Source organism: Danio aesculapii, chromosome 21 (assembly GCF_903798145.1).
Source record: "Danio aesculapii chromosome 21, fDanAes4.1, whole genome shotgun sequence".
In the NCBI taxonomy this organism is placed as follows: domain Eukaryota; kingdom Metazoa; phylum Chordata; class Actinopteri; order Cypriniformes; family Danionidae; genus Danio; species Danio aesculapii.
This window is the reverse complement of record NC_079455.1, coordinates 20,293,999-20,319,782: the sequence shown is the minus strand read 5'-3', so window position 1 is coordinate 20,319,782 and position 25,784 is coordinate 20,293,999. Positions and strand designations below refer to the sequence as shown.

Sequence of the window (25,784 nt, the reverse complement as noted above, 5' to 3'; positions counted from 1 at the left end):
CAATATTGTACAACACTAATATGTACTAATAAAATCCAGATGATGATTTTTTTTCCATTGAAGTCAAATATTGTCATATTTCTGCAAAAGAATTGCTGAAATCAGATTTTTGGCTTTGTAGCAAAGCAAGAAAACAGACTACTTTGTCATTATAAATAAGTACTGCGATTTGTATTTAGGATTGAATTACTGTAGTTGGGATATGTGGCTTAAGTTTTATTGTGCATTTAATATGCAAATGTGTTGAATATGGCATATATTTTTACATTCATGCATTATTAATCATTAAAAATTTTTGTTAAATGTAATAAAAATTTTTATTCATTCATTCATTTTCTTTTCTGCTAAGTCCCTTTATTAATCCGGGGTCGCCACAGCAGAATGAACTACCAACTTATCCAGCACATGTTTTACGCAGCGGATGCCATTCTAGCTGCAACTCAGTACTGGGAAACATCCATACACATAGGCCGCGCCTACTTGTAGCTTCTTTTGCAGTGTTCAGAAATCTATGGGTGAAGTCACGGATACTACGTCCATATCTTTTACAGTCTATGGTTATGACTCGCTTGTAATCACATATCTGTTATAGATCAGTGCTTGTTCTGTATCTCTCAGGTTAAATCTGCATGGGGTTATTCACGTATTGCGTTCAAAACAACGTTAAAAATGTGATGCATGCTTCCTTTCATTACCGATTTAAATGCGCTTCTGAACTCGCGATCCTCTGCAGTTTGCCTTTGCTATGGCCACCATAAGCTATTTCTACACACAGGCTGCACTGTCAATTTTCAAAATAGTTCAACTTTTGCCACTGTGTGGATTAATACTGAATGTGTGTCATTGTTATTACTTGGGGTTAAGTCTAAGAGTAAAGTAATATGCTTGTGATTAACTGCATTGCTTTATTGCATTCCTGCATTGGGCTCACACATACTCTGTGCTACTTCATAGCCGTGGTGGGAATTTCTCACGCTGAACCCAGTCAACCAATCCCAACAAACTGGGTCATCGAACCAATCAGAGCAGATTAGCCTCACGCAAAGGAGGGGTTTGGGAACAAATGAATCGCTGAACAAATCATATGGGAGTCATTCAGATAATAGGGTAAAAATAAATTCATATTATAAGACAATGGAAGTGTTTTTTGACCTTGCATGCAAATCAACCTGTGTTGGAGACCCCCAAAAACAAAATATGACCTTTTACAATGCAAAATAGGGGCTCTTTAATGCCATCCCACATTGTTTTGTGGGTCATTGTTCAGGTACCATTTAAAAAATATTACTACCAGTACTGTAAAAAAACAATAACCTCTAATCTACTTTGCATATATTGAAAGTGAATGATGACTAAGTGCTGTCAAGCTCCATAAAATGACATCAGCATAAAAGTATGATAACATATCTATGGAAAAAAGCAGAGCAAAATGTCCTTTTAGAGTAAACTATCTCTTTTGTGAGTGCAAACAGTGAACGCATTATTGCCTGCTGCTGATCAGAAGCTCTAACAACAATCACACAGATACAAACAGACACCATCAGCCCGACGGGGCTTTGACACAGCCTTTCACTGATACACACGCACACAAACACATTCTCCTTCACTCTTCACTGTGTCTAAGCAGCTGATACAGCAGCTTGCAGGGTTTTTTTCTGCACATAACAGACAGATGCCGATAAAAATTCTCCAGCTTTTCAGCGGCGAAGTATTGGCCATGTCACGAAAATGTCTGAAGCTTCTTAAAATTCTCTATGACCCTCAGGAGAGGTTAACTCACTGAGCGACTGTGCGCGCTCGTGAGCATGCTTTTAGTGTGCAAACAGCATAAGAAAGCCTCCCTGGCATTCCCTTAGGGAGGAACATTGCCTCGCTATAATTCTTTATGAATCCTACACTGCCTTTTCATCTCGCATCTCGCTTATCCTTCCCAAAGAGTTCAGACTTGCTCGAATATGAGGAGGTTTGGACTTTAAACAGTTTTAGCTTTTTGCCTACATGTGTTACCACATAATACACATCATCAAAATCAAGTGAATGCACACGGTTTGTTATCGTCCGTATGAGCCATTACAATATTTACCAACTCGAACACATCATACGCCATCTGACACAAACACAACTCAAGCCAAGATGTCCACACCAACACACGCAAGCATACAAGTGGACATTGTTGTGTGTTCAAAACCAGAAAGCGCACGTTCCCACATTATTCCCAGTTCCTATTTTGTGTTTTCTCAGAGCGAGAAAAATGAGATGGAGATGCTGATCTAACTTTGTCGGATCATAATTACTTAAAGGCGAAACATTCAGCCAAGTGGAACACTTTCCTCATTTGAATTACAAATGACTGCATTCGGCTCTTCTCTCGCTTCATCTAGAACTCCTGAGAAAAATAAACCAGCCAATTACACCCAAATAATCTTCCTCGTAAGGGTTCACCTTACCTAACAGCAAATGTATTTACGAGGTTATAATAGTCCTGTTCTATAATGAGATCGTTTCCTCATTGTGTCTCCTTTAACAGCATTATAGCAAACAGATCATTTAACTGACGTCTATGCTGGTCAGCACTCTCAAAAAATAAATAAATGTATTTTATTAGCATTGAGACTTCCATAAAGAGTCTTTAGAGTAGCATACAGTCCACAAAAGATTCTTTATAGTGGAAAATCTTCATATTCGTTCTTTGTATTATGAAAATTCTTCTATAGCAATGGTTGCCAAAGTGCAAAGTGGAGGTCATGAGACAACGGTGGGGGGTGGGGTGTTCACTGGGGTGATTTCCAAAAATCTCATATATGTTATTAAACAATTAGAATTACCATATTTTATCCATAACATACAGAAGTAAAAATGGCTTTTAATAGTTAGATAAAAAACAACAGCATGCAAATTTTTTCATTGGATTGTGATGCCTGTGGTTATTATGCTACATTATTGATGACAAAGCAATAGTTGCAGTAGATTAATATTACGGGACAATGTTAAACTTAGACACCTTGACGGCACTCACGTACATTAAAAATAAAGATCAAGACCGAACACGGAGGGTGATCTCCAGGTGGTGGTCTCCAAAATTAAACCAAGAATAGTCTTGTACTGTAAACATTGGCCACCATTCTCATTAAGTGAGGTTAACATTAAATTAAACTAAAAAATAATGACTGTAAAAAATGATATGGTTGTTAGGCTGTTACACTTATTTGGGTTGTCAATAAGCTTTTTTATATAGTTCCTATTGATGCGTGTGCAACACTTGTATGTTTATAACCACCTCCGAGGATAGTGGGGGTCGCGAGTCACTGGAATTGAAATTTTGAGGGTCGCTGGCTGAAGTTTGGAAAGCCCTGTTCCATAGAATTGTTCACTGAAAGTTTCTTTAATGAAATGGTTCTTATATGGCATAACTGTGAAACTTTTTTAATGAGCAAACGGCACATAAAACAAAACAACTGTAGATGGTTGTTTGGCATGTCAGTACAATGGTCGCTTTCTAAGTGAGCATTTTTATTTCTTAATGCTGCAGTAACTAGTAAATGAACTGATAGCAGGCATTTGAGTTTGCCTGTTTTTCCTAGCGTGGGTTTACTCTGATTTCCTCCCACAGCCCAAAGACAGGCAGGTGAGGGGATTGAAAGATTCTAAGTTGTCCTTTTGCTGACTTATAAGAAAGATTTGTGTATGGATTAACCGGTTCTTTCCATGAATACAGCATACGGCATTAAAATGAAAATAAATAAACCAATGGACCAACATGGCATACTTATCACTGTAAAAATAATGATTTTAATTGCTAAAACATGTTACATAATATTTGCTACTGAAAATAAAAATCATAACTGATAAACAGGACAATATGTGCAATTTAACCTAACAAAATACTGCAAAGACTACTTTTTTGCATGTAAATCACAGAGAAAGCTAAAATCAAAATAATTAAACAGAGCGAAGAGTGGATGCTAAAATTAAAACAATAATTTACCTTGTATTACATCTGTGTTATAAACTACTCATATATTTATATGTGTGTGTGTGTGTGTGTGTGTGTGTACATATATATATATATATATATATATATATATATATATATATATATATATATATATATATATATATATATATATATATAAATTGTGCATAATTCAAATAAAACCAATAAACATTTACTCAAAACATACATATTACTGGCAAATTGAGAGAACAAACAAAAAATCTGAAGCGGTCTCTTAATTTCCAGCACTGTAGCCTACACTGAGGTTCATCCTATTTCACCAAGCTCCACTAATTTAATATTTCTGTCCTCGCATTGTATGATGCTTGTATCGTGGTGTTATTTTGTGTCTGTGTGGGGAAACACTGTGTTCATCAGTCACTGCTCATGAAAAGACCCATTTTTCTAACTTTAAGTGCCCATGTAGGGGCCATTGAGCATTTGGCTGCCAGAGGGACCCCAGCTGATCGCTCTGCCTCCACGTGACCCGTCACTTTACATTCTGTTTGACGAGATGACGTGATACTCAACCAGCTTCATTCATTAACATGATTTATAAACCAATTCTGATGTATCAAACCTTGCATGTGTTATGTCGACATCGGCATCAGTTAATAACAGCCTTTTCTATAAGCACAGTATATAATACAACTGAATGAATGACAGCTCGAGCGCGCGCCATGTCGCGTCTTGATACACAGTGACGTTATATTAAAACGAGTTCAATTAAATCCCAAACGCACGCAACACGCAAATCATGGACAATGTGAATAAATTCATTACCATACAGCACAAACAATGTACACAGGTGACCCTAATTTGATACACAATAATTTCCTCCATTGCTACAGCAAAATGCATGCGAATTTAAAATGCATACCTTTCATCCAGTCGACCACCTGGCTTGTTGACCACCTGCTTACAGGTTCCATGACCAGAGCCATTGTGGAAGTTTCTGCAGACGGTGCCAGATAAAGGTGCGAAAGCAGCGATTCAGAAACACTCACAAGGATGTCTGCCTGTTTTTCATCCTCTGCATGTTTACCCAGCAAATTCTGCCTTGGTTCTTGCAAACGAAGCGTTGATGGTCTTTCAAGTTCAAAGCATCGCTCTGCATTCCTTCGCTCTGGTCTTTTGTGAACGAGCTGTCAGGAAAGAAAATGCTAGATTTCTCTGGGTCTTGCGCGAGGGTTTTTCCTCATTTCTGTCATATTCATTCACGGTGCGATGTCTGTACATTTTCCATTCCTCGTCTTGTATGTATGTTGAGCCGTAGATAAGAGAAAGGCTGAATCCACGCAGCTGTTTGCCTCGTCTCAAGCTGTTCGCGGTAAACAGTGGTCTGCACGCGCGCCCGTCGCGCACACTCGTATGACTCGCGCCTCGTTCATTCTTGCCAGTCGTTGGCTCTGGCAAATGAGCCGTCATGAGGGCCAAGCAGCGGAAACATCTCCATAATTGAGCAGTGTGCAAACCACAGTTTTAAATACACGCTCACAAATAAACACCGAGGGACGAACGCTATTATTTGATTGTATTTGCATAATCAAATTAGCGACTGTTTACTTTGAACCCATCGTTTTCATTTTAGAGATTAGATGCGTTTCAATTTAATGACCAATCCTCATGTCTTGATTAAAGAAACAGAGCAAAGTAGTTCTTTTCTGATGCATAAAAGGAGATTTGAGGGTGAGTACAGGGGAAATTTTGTAATAAAACTGAATGACTGAGACTGCCACTTCCTAAAATATGTCTCAAATCCTATTTTTCTATGGAAATTACATTAAATTGGGTGTTAAACAACATAAGGCTGAATAAATGATGGCATCGCTTCTTGAGAGAACCTAATATGGCATGCATATTAGAAGCACACACATTAACACACAATATAATAGAGCAATAATATGTATTCATTTTAAATAATATGAAGGCAATTAAATGCATGATTTAAAAATGAAGTTTCCATAAAATGAGCTTTTGATAAGGTGTTTTAAATGCCTGCTATCCACAGAACTGAGATGACCTATAGTCAGGGCTTTGTGCATGATCATTCAAGGGGAAACATGCAGCGCCTTCGGCTGACTTTCATGCCACTACCATGTCCCAATTAAGCCTGTTTCTTTAAAGAAACACAGTGCCCAGCAAAGAAAAATACCACTGACATGCAACCATTAATGTAAGCAAATCTCTATATAATGCAGCTTTAAAATTAGGAGACCATTTAAAGATTTTCTTTGGATTTACCATTTATGTGTGTTTGAGTAAAATGCCATTTTAGATTTATTCTGGGGATGTATAATCATTTTAAGACAACACAACACCAATATTTTAAATTCAGCTTCAAGAGTTAAAAGCATGGTTCACCAATAAATGAAACTTCTGCCAGCATTTGCTCACCCTTGATTCAAACCAGTTTGAGTTTTGTTTTGAAAAATATTTTTGAAAATGATGAATTTTTTTATAGCAAGGATATTTTGAAAATTACTGCAGAATTTTAATTTCTGGGTGAACTATCCCTTTTAAATAAATCAAGAATTGGTGAATTAACTTTCCATTTTAATCATTTGTTGCCAATGTGACATTAATAAATTACGTACACTGTAAAAAAAATCATAATTTTATGATTTATTTCCGGCAGCTGGGTGCCAAAAATAAACCGTAAAATAACAGCTGTTAAATTACAGAAATTTACTGTAAAATAACAGATGTGGAATTACAGAAATTTACCAGAAATTTAAATTTAAGGAAAGGTCTGTAATTTAATGTCTGTTGTTTTACGGTAAATTTCTGTAATTTAACAGCTGTTATTTTACGGTTTATTTTTGGCACCCCAGCTGCCGGAAATAAACTGTAAAATTACGGATTTTTTTTTACAGCGGAATGAACCACCAACTAATCTGTTTTCAACAGCGGATGCCCTTCCAGCTACAACCCAAAACACCCATACACTCTCAAATGTACACACATACACTACAGCCAATTTAGTTTATTCAACTCACCTATACCGCATGTCTTCGGACTGTGGGGGAAACAGGAGCACCCGGAGGAAACTCACACAAACACGATGAGAACATGCAAACTCCACACAGAAATGCCAACTGACCCAGCTTGGACTCGAACCAGTGACCTTCTTGCTGTGAAGCAACAGCGACCACTGAGCCACCATGTTGCTCTGGACTGTGATTATACTGGAAAAAAATTATATGCAACACCAATTTACAAAAGCACTTTACAGACAAATTGATGACCAATCCAATCAGCTAAATGAAAGAACATGAACGTATTTTACAGTGATTTCCCCTCTCGTGGGAACATAAGGAGCATTGCTGACAGATGTTGAGATTCTTGCAGCCTGCAGGGGTATTGAGGAGAGACTAAGAAGAGGCTTTTAAGGGACAAGGGGAGGAGAAGGGTTCAGGGTTCAAGAGCCGGTCCATTAAGACCCGCCATCTGCAGTGAGAGTCGGGGGCTTAAACAACTATAACAAATCTACAGCATATGAGAGCAGCGCCTTTCACAGCGGGAATTCAGTCCTTTCAGAAATAGAAACAACACAAGGATCAGGATCCTTCAGCACAGCGCTGTCAAAAGGAGCATAAGTCAAGGTTCTTCAACCCTTTTTGTAGACTAATGACCCTGTGGTGCTTAGAAATTGTGAAAAGGGACCCCTATTAATTATAGCATTTGATTTTTGTTTTGTTTAGGGGGAGGGAAGAAAACAAAGTTACAATTCACCAGTAGAAGACAAAGAAAAAAATAAAGAACACACACACAGATTTGTTTTTGTGAGGTGTGAGGACATTCTTATACTGTACAAACTGTGATTTATGCCACCTTACCCCAAACCTACAAAAAACTGTGTTAATTTTTGGACCTTATGAAAAAAAAAAGATCTTTTGGAAAACAGGGATGTGGGAAATGTTCTCATAATTTGCCTCCTCACTCTAAAACCCAATAAGTTAAGGTAATTCAAACCATTTGAAGAAACCGATGGCAACAAACTTTAAGTTTAAAAACTAATCCTAATGAGTACTGCAAACTTAATACATTTAAGCTGAAGTAATGAGGTATTTAATTAACTCGTTACCTTCAACTCTGAGTTCAAAACTCAATTTGAGCAAAGTAAAATCCAATAAACGAGAACTCAAACCAACTGAGTACTGTAAAACCCAATAGGTTAAGGCAACTCAAACCATTTGAGAAAACTAAGCTACAACCCATTTGAGTTTAAAAAAAAAAACTGTACGAGTACTGTGAACTTACTCCATTTAAGTTGAAGTAATGAGGTGTTTAATTAACTTATCACCTTCAACACTGTGTTCAAAACTCTTTCAAATGAGTAGAAATAACTTTGTCAATTTTGAGTTAGCTACACATTTCATTTGATAAAGCGGACTGTTGGGTTTACAGTGTCCTCAGTAGGATGCTCCGTTCAGGATTTTTGCAGCTGATACCGGGTACAGAATACTTGTCATGGTGATCGGCCAATACTAAGTACCGATTCTGATACTTCAAGCTTCATAATACATAAAGCACATTTTCCCTGATACTTAGTATACTTATGCACAATACTTAAATGGAGATCTCTCCATACCTCAGAGAACAATTTAAAGACACTGTATATAATCCCTTAAATGTGTCTCTTATGGTCATTTAGGTGTGAACGTCATGGTCAGAAGCAGCTTTACAGAAAATTAAGCAGATAAAACATTGGTAAGAAAATGACAAACAATGCAATTTGGAAACACTGCAAAGGATGGAAGAAGAATTCAACATGTCTCAATCAAGAAAAAGTTTGGAGTGCATATTTTATGCATAAGAAGTTAAAATGCACACCTATAAATCTAAAACTTAACTACTAAAAGGAAAGAGGCCTATAAACTACTGTTTATTGCAATGAGTATCTCACAAGAAGTTATTTTATTAAACATATATAAAAATTATATTATATTATAAATATTATTAAAAAATTATGTTTTATGTCATTTTCCAGCCAGGTTTTAGTGAACTTGAAATATTGTGAAAAACACAGAAGTTCTTTCAGTTCTTATTTGTAAAAAGGCCTAAATACATGCAAGACCATTCAAATATTTTTGCTAATCTCCAACTAGAACAAACATCGGTTCATGAGATCGGCCAAATCAGCGAGTACTGATCATTAAATGTGATTATCAGCCAATACCGATCTTCACCTGATCGATCGGAGCATACCAGTCAGCCTTCAATAAGTTGGTATGCAGAGGACTGTAGGTGGGATGTTGGCAATCTTTAGGTTGCTGGTTCGACTCCGGCTTGAAAAATGTTTTGCCTGTCTTGTGTATATAGTATATGATAGTTATATAGCTCAAATGTCCAGTGTTATGTTTGTATTTCATTTATGTAGCACTGTTGTTCAGCGAGACATGACATTTCATTACTCTGTATGTCCACACATGTAGCGGAATGACAATCAAGCTCGACTTGACTTGAGCTTGTAATAACTATGTCTTACCCTATATTTTACAGTCTATGGTCTTACCCATGTCATTATGCTAACTTGTAGCCTGATATGTCACAAAAACATGTACACACACACACACGCTGGTGGTTTACGAAGGCTCTCATAATGTATTTTATACAGTAACAATCGCATTTTAAATGGCCGTACCCCACCCCTACCTCGGAAACCTGTGGCAAAGTCTGAATGTCTGAAAGTCAGAGCAAAGTCTGAAAGTCTGAAACGTGAAACGTGGCAAAGTCTGAAAGTCTGAAAGTCAGAGACAGAACAACAACACCCGGACTCTGCTTTTATCATACTTGGGGACTTTAATCAGGCAAAACTCACACATGAGCTGCCTAAATTCAAACAGCACATTACATGCCCCACCAGAGGCAATAAAATTTTGGACCATTGCTACACCACAATAAAGGATGCATATCGCTCCGTCGCCAGAGCAGCTCTAGGACTCTCCGATCACTGCCTGGTTCATCTTATACCAACTTACAGGCAAAAACTTAAAACTACTAAGCCAGTATTAAGGACTGTCAAGAGATGGACCAACGACACAGAGCAGGTCTTACAAGCCTGTTTTGAATGCACTGACTGGGATGTTTTTGAAGCTGCAGCCACAGATCTGGACGAGCTCACAGAGACTGTAACATCATACATCAGTTTCTGTGAGGAGTTATGCATCCCTACCAGGACCTACTTGTCATTTAACAATGATAAACCATGGTTCACACCAAAACTCAGACAGCTTCGTCAGGCCAAAGAGGATGCTTACAGGAGTGGTGACAGGATCCTGTACAATCGGGCCAGGAACACATTGACAAAGGAGATTGGTGTGGCTAAGAAAAGCTATGCCAAAAAGCTGCAAAACCAGTTTTCAGCTAACGACCCTACATCAGTGTGGAGAGGCTTAAAAGATTTCACTAATTACAAGACACCGTCCCCCAGTATCGACAGCAATAAACATATTGCAAACGAGCTGAATATGTTCTACTGTAGGTTTGACACCTATGACCAGACACCTCACACCCGCCCGGACCATCTCCCTACACAGCCATCAACACCACATCAACACAGCCCGGACCATCGCCCTACACGGCCATCAATACCACATCAACACAGCCCGGACCATCTCCCTACACAGCCATCAACACCACATCAACACAGCCCGGACCATCGCCCTACACAGCCATCAACACCTCCAGCCATCTTCCTCTCCCCCCCCTGCTCTTCAGATCAGTGAGGAAAATGTGCGTCAGATCTTCAGTAAACAGAAGAGAAGGAAAGCACCAGGGCCAGATGGTGTCTCACCAGCCTGTCTGAGAACCTGCGCTGACCAGCTGGCTCCCATTTTCTCACATATCTTCAATAGATCACTGGAACAGCGCAAAGTTCCATCCTGCTTTAAGCGCTCCACCATCATCCCAATCCCGAAGAAGCCAAAGATCACAGGACTCAATGACTACAGACCTGTGGCCTTAACATCTGTGGCCATGAAGTCATTCGAAAGACTGGTGTTAGCATATCTGAAGGACATCACTGGACCCCTGCTGGACCCCCTGCAGTTCGCCTATAGAGCAAACCGGTCTGTGGATGATGCAGTCAACATGGGACTGCATTATACCCTACAACATCTGGACAAACCAGGGAACTACGCAAGGATTCTGTTTGTGGACTTCAGTTCTGCCTTTAACACCATCGTCCCATCACTGCTTGAGTACAAACTGGCCCAGCTCTCTGTTCCTAGCTCTGTCTGTCAATGGATCACCAGCTTTCTGACAGATAGACAGCAGCTAGTCAGAATGGGCAAAATCACATCCGACAGCCGCACCATCAGCACTGGTGCCCCCCAGGGATGTGTTCTTTCTCCACTGCTCTTCTCCCTGTACACCAACGACTGCACTGCAAAAGACCCCTCCATCAAACTCATTAAGTTTGCAGACGACACTACTGTTATCGGCCTCATCCAGAACGGTGACGAGTCTGCATACAGACAGGAGGTGGAGCGGCTGGCGTTATGGTGCAGATACAACAACCTGGAGCTGAACACGCTCAAAACAGTGGAGATGATAGTGGACTTCAGGAGAAACCCCCCTGCACTCCCCCCACTCACCATCATGAACAGCACTGTGGCTGCAGTAGAGTCATTCAGGTTCCTGGGCACCACCATCTCTCAGGATCTGAAGTGGGACACTCATATAGACTCTATTGTGAAGAAAGCCCAGCAGAGACTGTACTTCCTTCGTCAGCTGAGGAAGTTCAACCTGCCACAGGAGCTGCTCGTACAGTTCTACTCAGCTGTCATCCAATCCATCCTCTGCACTTCAATCACCGTCTGGTTCGGCTCAGCTGCCAAAACCGACCTCCGTAGACTACAGCGAATAGTCCGGACTGCTGAACGAATCACTGGCACAACCCTTCCTACACTTCAAGAACTGTACTCTTCCAGAGTGAGTAAAAGGGCTCGCAAAATCACTCTGGATGCCTCACACCCAGCACACTACCTGTTCGAACTGTTACCGTCTGGTCGGCGCTTCAGAGCACCGAGCACAAAAACAGCCAGACACAGGAAAAGTTTCTTTCCTCAGGCTGTCTACCTTATGAACAGTTAAATATTCCCCTACTGTGCAATAAATATGTGCAATACTTTCTCATACGCACTTGTACACAGCACCTTATATCAATATACAATGCAATACTTTCTACATTCGCACTTGTACACAGCACCTTATAACCTGTATACTTATAACAATCTGTACATACAACTCAACATCCAAGTTTCTTCACTAACCGCATCTGTTTAATGTTCATCATTTTTTATTATTATTATTTTATTTTTTCAGATTATTTTGTGTTGTCACTTGTCACTTTATGTACACTGGAAGCTTCTGTAGCCAAAACAAATTCCTTGTGTGTGTGAAGCACACTTGGCAATAAAACCGATTCTGATTCTGATTCTGATGTTAAAAGACCGTTAAGTATGATTTTAAGTGTTTTGAATTACAAGACAAAGACTTTCTCATGAACCACATCAATAGATACGCAAGTTATTATACAATTGTGTGTCCTCGTAAACCACATAAACCTGTACACACACACACACACACACGTTTATTAATTTGGGTTGACTAGTACTGGTTGCATCAAACCAGTTTCCAAATAATCTCAAAGAGCGTTTTATGTTATAGGACTATTAGAGTATGGTACAAATATGAGCCATTGGTATCAGGAGTCAGGAGTAACGTTTTTACACATTGTTAATGATTATATGTAATCTTCACACCTGCGTTTTGTTGGAATTTAGCTTGACCAATATATCTCTGCTTTAAGGCTTCAGGTCTCATCCGTATCCAATAAATTTACATATATAAAAATCTACACATCCACACATAAACATCTATAAAAATAATACATTATTTACACAGTCCAATAAAAAAAAATACACAGTCTAAGTGCAATTGGGAGATAAGCTTGTTTCTGTGATTGTTTTAGATCTTCTCATTTATTTGCCTATGGGAAAAATGACTAAGAATAATAAACAGCAGTAAACTGTCAAAACTGCTCTACAAACAATTGTGTTTATGACCATGCATAAAAAAAGAAAAAGAAAATACAAGCTTTCAACATCAAGCAAGATAATGAGCTGTTTCTTATGGCTAAAAATCAATGGAAGTGAATGTGACCAGAAATGTTTTCCAGTTAGGTTCCAATGGCTGTGCCTGATCTTACATGAAAGAATAAGGTCCATACCTGTACTGTCTTTAAAATGTAGTGCTGCATTGCATTGAGCTATAATGTTTACAAAAATGTCCAAAAAATTAATAATGTCCTATTGACCTTATTCATCAAGTAAGAGCAGGTGCAGCCATTGGAATCTTTTTGGCTCAACACTTCCAGTCTCATTCACTTCCATTGATTTTTAGATGTTAAAAACAGCTCGTTATGCAGCTTGATGTTGGAAAAGGATATCTTATTATATTATTCTCCTTTTTGTGTATAGTTTTGAACACACTTGTTTGCAGAGCGAGTAGTTTTACCGTTTTCTGCTGTTTATTACTCCTAGTCGTTTCTCCCATAAATGACTGAATGGGAAGTTCTATAACAATCGTGAAAAGGGACGCACTTCCGCATTGAAGAATAAGATCAATACCAGAATTTATTTTTCATTGTAAAAAACTGTCAGAATTGTGGAGATATGGGCCAAAAATAACCATATTAATTATTTACTGAATAAAGAACAAAGGGTCGTTTTCAAACACAAAACCAGTATGATAATGGTAATTTTACTTTTAAAAAAATCTGCTTTGCATGTAGCATCGGCTACGAGTACTAGACTGTTTTTGTTTTTTATTGGAACGTTCAACGGGAGTACAAATTTATACTGAAAAGCGATAAATCCTATCACAACAAAAAATAAACAGCAGAACACAGCAAAACACAAAGAAACAAAAATAAAGCCAGGGGTCAATATAAATTACAATAGAACATTTAAAGCTATCTCAAAGCATGATCACAGTGATGTATAAAAGGTCACATATATAACAGTCAGATGGATATTACAGAAAACAGACATCAAATTCACAGTTATTGATTTTAAAGCTCTAACATTGCTGGAGGAAGAGATTGTATCCAAGTAATATTTCAAATCTTTACAAAAAAAAAAAAAAAAAAATGGAAACGGGTTTTATAGACAAATTTGCATTTGTGTATAAAACATTTTGCCAGTAAAATAGCGTACTAGACTGTGTGTAAGCTACTAGGCTAACTACAAAACCTACAGTTGAAGTCAGCATTATTAGCCCCCCTTTTATTTATTTATTTTTATTTATTTTAAATTTCCCAAATGATGTTTAACAGAGCAAGGAAATTTTCACAGTATGTCTGATAATATTTTTTCTTCTGTTTTATTTCGGCTAGAATAAAAGCAGTTTTTAATTTTTTAAAAACCATTTTAAGGTCAAAATTATTAGCCCCTTTAAGCTATATATTTTTTGATAGTCTACAGAACAAACCATCGTTATACAATACCTTGCCTAATTACCCTAACCTGCCAAGTTAACCTAATTAACCTAGTTAAGCATTTTAATGTCACTTTAAGCTGTATAGAAGATTCCTACAAAATATCTAGTCAAATATTATTTACTGTCATCATTGCAAAGATAAAATAAATCCGTTATTAGAAATGAGCTATTACAACTATTATTTTTGAAAATGTGTTGAAAAAAAAAATCTCTTCGATAAACATAAATTGGGGGTAAAATAAACAGGGGGGCTAATAATTCTGACTTCAACTGTACGTCACTAAATATTTTGACTGCAGTCTCTTTAAGAAAACCAGGAAGTGAACAACTTCAAATCGAAAGTGATTCTTATCAGACACATTAGCAGAGCGTATATGAAGGTTCGCTAGTAAAGTTTAATATACACGTGTCTGTAGCATCATACAAGTTCACAATTTATCCTAATGGAAAGCAGTTAATGAAAAAATCATCAAAAATACACTAGTTAACCAACCGGGTTAGCTTCGATTTCCGGAATTTTATGCGAACTAAGCTTGTTTGACAGGAGAGGGCAGAAACACAGCTTAAGAAAAAAACAACACGGGTAAGTTTATTATTAGACAGCTGCTATAGCTATACATTAATGTAGAATTAAAGCTCTTAATAACATAAACTGTGTCCAAAAGACTACAAAAAGGCAATATGATTTACGTTAGCTGAACAAAGTTTCTTTAAATATTAGGACACATTGACTTTTCTAAACGTAACTGACTAGTTTTGTTGTTGTTGTGCACATCAGTAAGCATGTAAATGTACCATTCTTTGCATATGAAGTAAACAGTACTGTTTTAACAAGAACAACTAAGGTTTAAAAGTCTCTTTACCTCAATTAAAGCGTGTCTGTCACTGCTAGAAACATCTTAAAAACTCTTGACGCCAATAGTAAATCAGCACGTTACAGTGCTCTGCTGTAAGTGTATAAGTAAGCGCATACATAATTAAGCAGGCAGTTCATGATGGGGTGTCGGTAAACGGCCATTTTTGCAACTGCCACAAGAAATTAGGGAACTAAAACATTACTTGTGCGTGGTATAGAAAGGGTTAAGCCCTAATATAACAAACATCCTCAATTTTAATGCTCACATCGCAGCACTGCAGTCTGCAGCCCTCCTGCAAGAAGAGACATGGTTCATTCACAAAAAGGCAAATGAGGGTAATCTGCGTATCTCTATTAACAGGGTAATAATCATCAGTTTTCTGACAAACGAAGATTAAATAGCAAAACATGGACGACGACGTGGACATGGCGTCAGACAACAGTCTGCCATTAGGAATCGGGGCTTCCGCTTTCGGAAGTGAAAATGGGGATGAAGAGGACGTCCTTCCTGAGAGGACACTTCCATTCTCTCTGGGATACTCCGATCCTGTGGGGTAATGTGGCTTTTTTTTGGTAATATGATATTGGTGGGGTGGAATGATTCAGCAGTTGATGTCCATGTTGATGTTCATTTTAGACGTGTGCCTGCATGTTCTGTGGTTTAAGTGCGACACCTGTTGGTGAGATCAAGACTCACCGCTTTCAAACACAAAACAAAAGTACAATACAAATACAATAATCTTAAAACAAACAACTCATACATATAAGAGATTAATACAGTTTACACATATTTAACCACTACAATGGCATTGTATAACAGTAGTATAAAAATCCTGTCAGTGTCAGGGATATTTAGGACAGGAAATATTTGATAACACTAAGACTCTCTGATAAAACTATAATTAATTTTTATCTTAAACCTTCAAACAAAAGTTTTAACCAACTTGTCTTGGCCATTTTCATTTTTTTAAATAATTTGTAATACATTATCTTGATTATTGCTTATTATTCAATAATATATTGTAACAGGTTCTGTATATATACAGGTTCTACTATACACACTACTGTAAAGTTTGGGGTTGGAACATTTTTAAATGTTTTAAAATAAGCTTCTCCTGCTCACCAATGCTGCATTTATTTAATCAAAAATGCAATACAAATTGTGAAATGTTATTGCATTATAAAATACCTGTTCAGAAGTAGTTTATAAATTAATTTAATCATTTATTCCAGCGATTTTAATGATGCATTTTCAGCTTCATTACTCCAGTCTTCAGAGTCACATGATCCTTCAGAAATCACTCTAATATTAATTATTGTTACTATTATTAATGGCAATAGTAATAAATGCAATAGTGACTGGAGTAATAATTTAATATAAACTACATAAAGTAATATATATTTAATAAATAAATATTTAACAATTTATCAGTTTTTGTTAAATTTAACATCTAATAAATGCCGCCTTGATGAAAAGAATAATTTTCTTTAAAAAAAAACATAAAAAAAAAAACATAATGTATATAGTAGTTGACATTTGAAAAAAAAAAAAAATCTGAATTGCCCTAAGACAACAATGGGTGTTATTCAAATAGTTTTAGGACAACTTTGATGAAATGTTTTGATCCACTTCAAATGTTGACTACTATTCCTAATATATAATTTACACTAAATGATAATCTAACAATTAAAACAGATTTTCGCTAAAGTTTTAAAATATTTCCACTTCCATTTAATATGTTTTCTATGTATAAATCTCTTTTCTAAGTTCAATTTGATGCATACTCCAAAATGGGACATCTTGTCTTTGACCCATTTACTAAGTTTAGTGTTGCCTTATGTAGTTAGATGCAACTTATTCACTTTCAGTTTACAGTCTCTTGTATGTAATAACTGACACAATCAAAAATTCTTATTTTTCACCAGACAATATGTGGAGAGAGCAGAGTCGCCTGCATCCAGTTACAACTCCATGCAAAGTAACAGCTGGTCAGAAACAAGAGAAGAGCATGGACAGACTCGCACACAGTAAGATTTCATCAGAAACATTCACTGTTTTGATATAAGCTCAGGGGCAGTTTTTATTTACATTTATTGAAAAAATTACGAAACCACTTAAAAAAGCAGTGTCTCTGGATTTATTACATATATTGGTTTGAGTAAAATGTAAACATATTTTATTCTATAATAGCCATGATCATTTAGAGCTTATTCTGGCAGAAAATACATCTAAAAATGATGCATGATGCAAATGATGCAAATCATTTTAATTTGAATTTGAATGAAATGTCATCAGTAGTTTACAGGAAAAAAGCCAAAATAATGTTCTACTCCAGCATAACCATACAGTAAATCTTGAATCTAAAAAAACAAGTCCTGATCTCTCGACTTTTTTATTGCTGGCAGAAGTAATACTGTATGTTCATTATAAAGTGTAACAGCATTTTAAAGAAAGGATTTAGGGTTTAGCAGTGGTGAGATATGTAGCATATGCAGTCAATTAAAATGACACCTACTGTACAATGTTTTTTTTTAGAGAGAGATCAGAGACTTTGTTCTCTGTGTGCTGGGAGCTTATGTCATTCTCATAAGTCTGTTTGGCCAAGATAAGAGTTTTACTTTTTCCACAGGGTTCAGCTATACAGACGGGACTCGTCTGCTTCTAGCAGTGATTCCTTTATTAGTGATGATGAAGACTTGAATATGGAGAATGAAGCTGAAGAAAGGTCAGCTACAGTCACATGATGCATCTCTACTGTTCTGAGCTGAGCCATCACCATGCTTATTAGTTTACAATTCAAAGGTCTTATATTATGTTTTGAGTCCTTTTAAGACTGACATATGTTGTTTATACTGAGTAATGCCTTTAAACATTTGGATATGATGATTACATTTGAATTAAATTATTAATTTAATATTCATTCATTTAAATATTGAAACAATCTATATTTATTTTATTTAAAAATACATTTGGTAGGATTTTTTTAGGATTAGATTTATTATGTCATCCTTAATGTTAATATAATTTTACCATTGCCATTAAAAGATTTGGGGTCAGTAACATAAAAAAACACTTTTAGTTAGCAAAGACATGTTAAATCGATCAAAACTTACAGTAAAAACTTTCACTTATTTTTGCAATCCATTAAAGAATCCTAACAATGCATTATTAAAGGTTCAATCAAAACATTAAAGGATCATGAAACCCCCCCTCTTTCGGTTCAAGTCTACCTCAGAATTCTTTCAAAAAATGCTTCATGATGGGCGTAGAGTGCTGTGAGCAAAGGGAGGAGTGGGCGTGAGAGCAGCGCAGGGGAAAATAGGGGAGGGAAGACCTGTCAGTTGGCTCACATAAATGAGACACAAACCGTGAAGATAACCATGATTTTATAGTTTACAATGTTAAAATGCAAAGAAATAAACAGTAATTTAATGTCCTGCTACATTTGTTATTCGTAATTTCATATAGGCCTACTCATAACCACAATTTGTTATATCATTATAAAGATAATCATGTTTATATAAACCCTGGGTCTGAATACAGACACAGTGGATAACACTGCAGCACGTCTCTTGTTTATTTCAACCATTAGTCCTGCCAGTAGTCCGGAGCATTTTTAACATAGGCGAACACAGCAGCACGGATATAGGTGATGTGTCTGAATGGTAAGGAACTCAACTGATAAAAGACAAAGTCCGCTATTCTCTAATTCTTGTACAGGTCTCTTGACAAAAATGCTTGCTCCAAACAAACAGCTTTGCTGTATGAGCCCTGAAACAAACACATACAACCCCTCATAAACGCTAAATACAGTGTGCCGTGTGCAGTCACGGTCTCACAGCCTGGCAGGTCTGCCTTGCCTATGGAAAGCACATGCAGTCATAAATATTCAGTGGTTAATTTGTAAATTGCGAGGTCCCGGAACAGATCGGGGTGGTGCCGGATCAGATTTCAGAGGTGCCGGATCCGGTTTGTTCCAGCACAAATTAAGCCCCGTGAATAATTAAGAAGCAGGGTCTTCTTCTTTTTCTTTGTTTTAACAATGGATCGAATAGTGCAGTGAATTGACAGAAAATAGTTGGGAGCAGAGAGAGGGGAAGGGTAGGCAAAGGACCTCAAGCCGGGAATCAAAGTGGGGTCACCATGAGCACCATGGTGCTATATGTCGCTGCACTTAACCACTAGGCTATTGGCGCCGACGAAGCAGAGTCTTCTCAAAGGATAAGAAATCTCCGCCATGAAAAAACAAGTGAAACCAACAGGTCATCACTGGACAGGCAGATCGGTGTTACGTCACCGATTTTGATCCCACCCCAAAAATTATTTAAAACCCAGAAGATGAAATTAGCTGACAAAAGCTCAAAATTATCATGTTTTCCCCACAATTAAAGCTGACAGATGCTAATATTGTCTTAACTGATGCTTAGCACACAAAAATATGTTAAAATTTCCAAAAACCTGCTCGAGGGGTTTCTTGAACCTTTTAAGCAGCACAACTGTTTTCAGAAATTCTTATTATAATAATAATAATTCTGCATCAAATCAACATAAGAATGATTTTTGATTGATCACGTGACATCGAAGACTGTAGTAAGGATTTTGAAAATTCAGGAAGAAATGACATGCAAATATAATAAAATAGAAAAAGGTTATTTGAAATCATAATTAACTTTACTGCTTTGATTAATAAATGTAGCCTTGGCGAGAATAAGACTTCTCTCAAAAACATTTAAAAATCTCAGCAGCACCCAAACTTTAAAACAGTAGTGTAGTTTTCATTTGTTGTCACCTAAATATCTTTTATTTGTACTTTTTGTTTAAGTGTACGGAAGAAGAGCAAGAGGGAAGGTGCTGTGAAACAACAAAACCAACCTCCTCCTGTTAAACCAGAGTTGGAAGTGGATCCAAATGAGAAGAGGCATCCAGCAATGACTGTGGCATTCGCTTTCAGTGTAAAGCTTACAATCATTTATCGTCCATTTAAAGCCATACATCCTTTTCATGCATCCATTTAACAAAGAGTTGCGAAAACATTCTTTGCTTTATCTTAGGCCCTCACAATCTGCCTAAAGAAACTGACACAAGACGAATTAAAGGTCTTCAAGAAAGTCCTGTGGGACCGATATCCAGAGCGCTTCCGTGATCCCCTGGACGGACTTGATATTGTGAGTCTGGTGGATAAGATGCTGGAGCTCTGTGATATTGAGGTGTCTATGAAGATAATGCTGGCAATCCTTCATTTTATGAACTTAAAGAAGCTGTCTGAATATCTGCAAGGACTTTGCAAAAGAAGTAAGTTTTATTATTGAATTTGTTATCTGATTCTTTAGCTGAAATATGACCATAATTGTTACCAGTGAGAAGAAAGAAAAGCTCTTTGACCACTCTTAAGGTTGGAAATGATTGAAACTTTAATGTGTCATGGCTGACCACTTGTGACCGGATCACTGAAAATGCATGTTAACACCAAGTTTACTTTATCTATCAAGCACATTTAAAATCAACAAGTGCTGTCCCAAAGTGCTGAACAAAATAGTACCCAAGGTTAAACCATATCTAACACAACAACAATATAAATCTCTGAAGATACAAATCAAAGCATGCAAATAAAGCAGAACAAAATATAACCAATATTTTCGGGCAACACCATGGACTAAAGGGAACAATGTGGGTGATGACCTCATAGGAAATAAACATTCAGCTGTTTGTGCACTGCAACCGCAATGGTTCAAGGGGAACCAGTGGTTAAACGGGACTGGAAAGAAGCAATTGGTTGCAGGAAGGAAGAGATCATGACACGGAATAAGGTTTAAATAGCCTTGAAACCCTATTCACACCTCTAGTTTGAAAAAAGTCAGCTTTGTTCAGCTTTGTTTAGGTGGGAGTGGCGAAGGAGGGAAGGGTTTGCATGAAAAGGGGAGCTTATTAAGAAATTAACACACAAATTAAGCCCTGATGTTAGCAGACCACTGTAATCCAACTGCTTGGATTCACACGTGAGCGGTGCTCTCATCGCGGAAAAATAGAAACAAAATCTTCGTTGCGGCACGTTTATAAATGCAACACTGACGATCCATGTCTCCGAATAATTCTTCTTCTACTTGTTTGAATTACGGTTGGCAACACATTGTGCCGTCTCTCTGAACACAGTAACAGGTAAACGAGTCTTCGAAGCTTTATCATGCATATTAATGAAGTTGCATCATATATTATAGAGCCCGCTGATTGGTTCGACCCAAGTCTTTCTCATAAATTAATGAACAGATATGGCGAAAACTAAATGACGTCACTTTGTATCAGCCGGTACATACAGCCAATCTCCACTCTGGAATTTACACAATGATCGCATGGCCGTGACATAGCTAGAAAAATTTATTTTCAAATTAGACGGACGGATTTGCTCTATACGACGCAAAAATAATCAATTCTCACTTTTTAGTGAAATATATGTGTCCTAATAGTGTTTTTAGCAACGTGGCACATATATATGACTGTCAACATGCTGAAAAATGTGTTTCGTGACCCTTTATGGTGATATCAGGTATAACTCCTGATACCAGGATAACTCCTGAAGTGGTTGGTGCATTCTGAATGTAATCTGCCTTGAATGTATTTAATGTATGAATTGTATACAGACCCACAGTACATTATACCTGTAGTCTTAAAAGAGTTTCATTTTTAATGTTTTGCAGACGAAGTGCGATACGAGTTGAAATCATCACTGAAAAGGAAATATGAGATGGTATACGAAGGGTTAAGTCAACAAGGACAACCAGTGCCCTTTGAGTCGGTCTATACAGAGCTTTACATCACAGATGGCATCAATGCATCAGTGAACAGCGAGCACGAGTTCAGATCTAAAATAGAACAGCTCGAAGAGACAGGCAAAGTCAACCGAACACCATTAACTGGACATGACATCTTTCCCCTTGGTAACGAGAGGTCAAGGCATGTCAGGTCAGTGTTAACCAGAGGAGTCCCAGGATGTGGCAAATCGTTTGCTGTGCAGCGCTTCATCCTCGACTGGGTGGATGGGAAAGTCCACCCAAACATTTACTTTCTCCTTCCTCTGCCGTTCAAGGAGCTGAATCAGATGCTAGAAGGAGAGTACACCCTCCTTACTCTAGTCAGCACATTTTATCCAGAGATGAAGGAAATAGACACACTAGATTTCGAAGGCTGTCCTGTACTGTTCATATGTGACGGACTGGATGACACTCAAATCCTCTTTAATTTCCGAAGAACGGTATATTGCTGTGATATGACCAAGCCTATGAATGTGCAAGTGTTAATGACCAATCTCATCAGAGGGAACCTGCTGTATAACGCCTACGTGTGGGTCACTTCTAGGGCAGGATCTCTGGATGTGATCCCGCCAGAACACGTCCACCAGCTCTTGGAGGTTCGTGGCTTCAATAATGATCAGAAAGAGGCCTATTTTAGAAAGACCATCCCAGACGGAGAGCTTGCCGAGAAGGTGATTGCTCACATTAAGTCTTCAAAGACGCTGTTTATTATGTGCTACTCGCCACTTTTCTGCTGGGTGGCGTCTAAAGTGCTTCAGCGTCAGTTCGTCAGATCATCAGCAGAGCTGCCCAAAACACTGACCGGTCTGTACACCACCATGCTGCATCTTCACACTAAAATGTGTGATCAGAAACTGCTGAACAACCCCAATAAAGACACCAGTGGTCTGACTTCCGAGAAGCTGCTCCTTAAGCTTGCAAAGCTGGCGTACGGGATGCTTGAGAAGAACGTGTTTCAGATTGAGAAAGAGCACTGGGAGGAGATCGAGTTGCCGGAGTCGTACCCTGCCATGGTCTGCACCGGCCTCTGCTCTGAGTACTACAGAGAAAAGTACATGATTTACACCGAGAAGGTGAGCTGCTTCTCTCATCCAACTATTCAGGAGTACCTTGCAGCTCTTCATGTTTTCTACTGCTACAGGAAACATGGGAAGAATGTCCTTGATCCGAGCAAGCTGAAGGTCTTAAAAGTTTCTTTGACAGACTTGCTTAAGAGCGCAGTTGACAAAGTTTTAAACACCAAGAATAGCAACTATGATATCTTTCTCCGCTTCTTGCTGGGTTTGACTGTAGAGGCCAACCAGGAGGTGCTCAAGAGCCTCCTGCAGATCTCCAGCAGCTCTAGCCAGCACGCACGGGAGGAGACAACTCGCTTTATCTTGAAGAGAATCAAAGAAGGACACTTCCAGGAGAAACATGAAACCCTTATGCGCTGCATTGATGAACTTAACCCATAACTGCAGCACTGAAGTGTTGAGTGAGAAGAGTCCTGTGAATAACTGAATGCACCTAAAGCCTGGCTCACACAGTGTGATTTTTAATAATCCTACACGATTGGAGCATGACATGCACAAACATGACTCCCGTGTTACACTGTAAGATCTCAGTTTAGACTGAACGACAATGCAGTAATTTTGCATCCACCATGCCTCCTCAATAATTAAATCAGAAAAAACAGTTTTGGCATTTCCCCGCACTGGTTTGAAGGTGTAACGCTGATTGCATCATCTGCGCTCCTATTGGTTCTTGCTTTGATGCTTGATGTAACTAAAGTCACACTACAGGAAAGTATCTCAAACCTTCTGAAACTGCTAGAACCTGAGGGAAAATTTGATCGCATTTGCTATTAAGCGGCTGTCAGTAAACATGTCAAACCAATGATCAAAGTCCACAGATGTTAGTCTAGGATTACAGGAATCTTTTAGGATCTTCCAAATTTCACTGAGACAACCAAATCGTGGCTGAAATCACAGTTTGAGCAGGGCTTAAGTCATTATACCAAAGGTGTGTTGGGGTAGAAAAATGAGCTATGAATGAGTTTTCAACCATCCAAAGGTTCATCTCCCAAAAGCGTTAGGGCTTTTCACACTGTACTTAAATAACTGTGAACACTGCTTTTAATCAAGGGTGAATGAGTGTTTTTCACATCATTTAGAGCAGTGGTCACCAAACTTGTTCCTGGAGGGCCGGTGTCCTGCAGATTTTAGTTCCAACCCTAATCAAACACACCTGAACAAGCTAATCAAGATGTACTTGAAACATCCGGGCAGGTGTGTTGAGGCAAGTTGGAGCTAAACCCTGCAGGGACACCGGCCCTCCAGGACCGAGATTGGTGACCCCTGATTTAGAGGATTACGAAACCTTTCTGTGGTGTAGGGTTGCTTTTGTTATTGCTACAGCTATGATATGATTAGACGCTAAAGGGCCAACAGTTTACAGTCATGGTGCACTCTGCATCATGGTTCTTTTTGATCTGGGACCATAGATTGGTTCTAACCTTCACCACCTTACAGCAACCTTGGGTAAAAATGTTAAATGGTGACAGAAATTGTGTGAACTAAAGAAACTGTTTCTTTTGTACCTTTATGGTCTGTAAACTCCATTCTACAAAAAATAGAGTACAGTTATAATTTATCAGCTTTAATATATGAACTAAATTATTTATCAGGCTGATTACGATAACATTAAAAATAACCATTTATCTGGGTTTAAAATCATCCAGAATGAACAATTGAGGTCTGAAAAGCCCTATTGTGTGGAAAGTATGGTGCCAATGACTTAATAATGCTTCAGAGAAGCCCAGGGGCCTCATTTATAAAACGTTGCTTAGAAACCATTCTTTATGTAATCTATGGTCACTTCTCAATAGTGCTTATAATTAATCGTATAAAAGAGCTTCAGTCATGTGCAAAGCCTTTACTTTTGAGAATGGTGAGTGCCAAGGATTGCTTAGTAAATTGACAAATTCTTTGCCACAAGGAAAACTGTGTTCATATTCTCAGAACCAAACGTGGCATCAATACTTTTCCAATTCTGAATGATAATGTGGATTTAACGTACACACACTGTAAGATCAATTCTGTGCATACACAGGTTTTTATAACTGAGGCCCCAGCTCTTCGCTCAATGAGTATAGTGGCATTTTGATGGATTTTAAGGGAGAATTTTGCTTTAAACACTAAGACTGGTTTAACAGCTTCTTTTGGACTGATGTGTGCTTGCATTTGGAGATTGTTACTGCAAACTTTTTTTAAAATGTGGACAGTATTAAATGCTGTTAAATTTATTATTCCATATGAAAGCCTAAACATGCATGAACTATTTGATTGTTCTTTATTTTGGTCACTTTTATATGGCTATGAAAGCTGAGACTGCAGACAAAAACACTGGTTTTTATTTCAGTTTTGAGGTATTTAAGAAAATAAGAACTCATTTGCATATTTCAATATAACATTTTAGAAAACTAAAAATACAAAACCAAAAAATGTTTGCAATGACTATTGTAATTAATCAACTGTGAGGAAGAATCTGAAGAATCTGTTTTAGACTGTAGTGTCATTCCAAATTTAAAAATCATTTTTCAACACAATGCATAAATCAAATGAAAAGTATTAAAAA

At 37.8% G+C, this 25,784-nt stretch overlaps 2 protein-coding genes across 2 annotated transcripts in view; one reads left to right on the top strand and one right to left on the bottom strand.

Annotated features, from left to right (window-relative positions):
* The window catches only part of cnksr2b (connector enhancer of kinase suppressor of Ras 2b), a 113,857-nt gene extending 108,521 nt beyond the window's left edge, over window positions 1-5,336 (bottom strand). Inside the window, exon 1 of the mRNA XM_056446841.1 lies at window positions 4,875-5,336. Within this exon, the coding sequence (XP_056302816.1) occupies window positions 4,875-4,938 (64 nt within the window). The 5' untranslated portion in view covers window positions 4,939-5,336. The remainder of the gene's footprint in view (window positions 1-4,874) is intronic.
* A 9,496-nt stretch (window positions 5,337-14,832) lies between these two features.
* Window positions 14,833-25,480, top strand: nlrc3l1 (NLR family, CARD domain containing 3-like 1). The gene is made up of 7 exons (XM_056446458.1): window positions 14,833-15,086; window positions 15,721-15,913; window positions 17,286-17,387; window positions 17,990-18,085; window positions 20,183-20,312; window positions 20,412-20,652; window positions 22,053-25,480. The coding sequence occupies exons 2-7, from the start codon at window positions 15,768-15,770 to the stop codon at window positions 23,621-23,623; spliced, it is 2,286 nt and encodes a 761-aa protein (XP_056302433.1). The 5' UTR covers window positions 14,833-15,086; window positions 15,721-15,767; the 3' UTR covers window positions 23,624-25,480.
* The last annotated feature ends 304 nt before the right edge of the window (window positions 25,481-25,784 follow it).

Coding starts and splice junctions, on each gene's coding strand:
- nlrc3l1 (XM_056446458.1), top strand. CDS start 15,768: ATGGACGACGACGTGGACATGGCGTCAGACAACAGTCTGCCATTAGGA. Junction 18,086..20,182: donor GAGAATGAAGCTGAAGAAAG/GTCAGCTACAGT, acceptor TTTTTGTTTAAG/TGTACGGAAGAAGAGCAAGA. Junction 20,313..20,411: donor CTGTGGCATTCGCTTTCAGT/GTAAAGCTTACA, acceptor GCTTTATCTTAG/GCCCTCACAATCTGCCTAAA.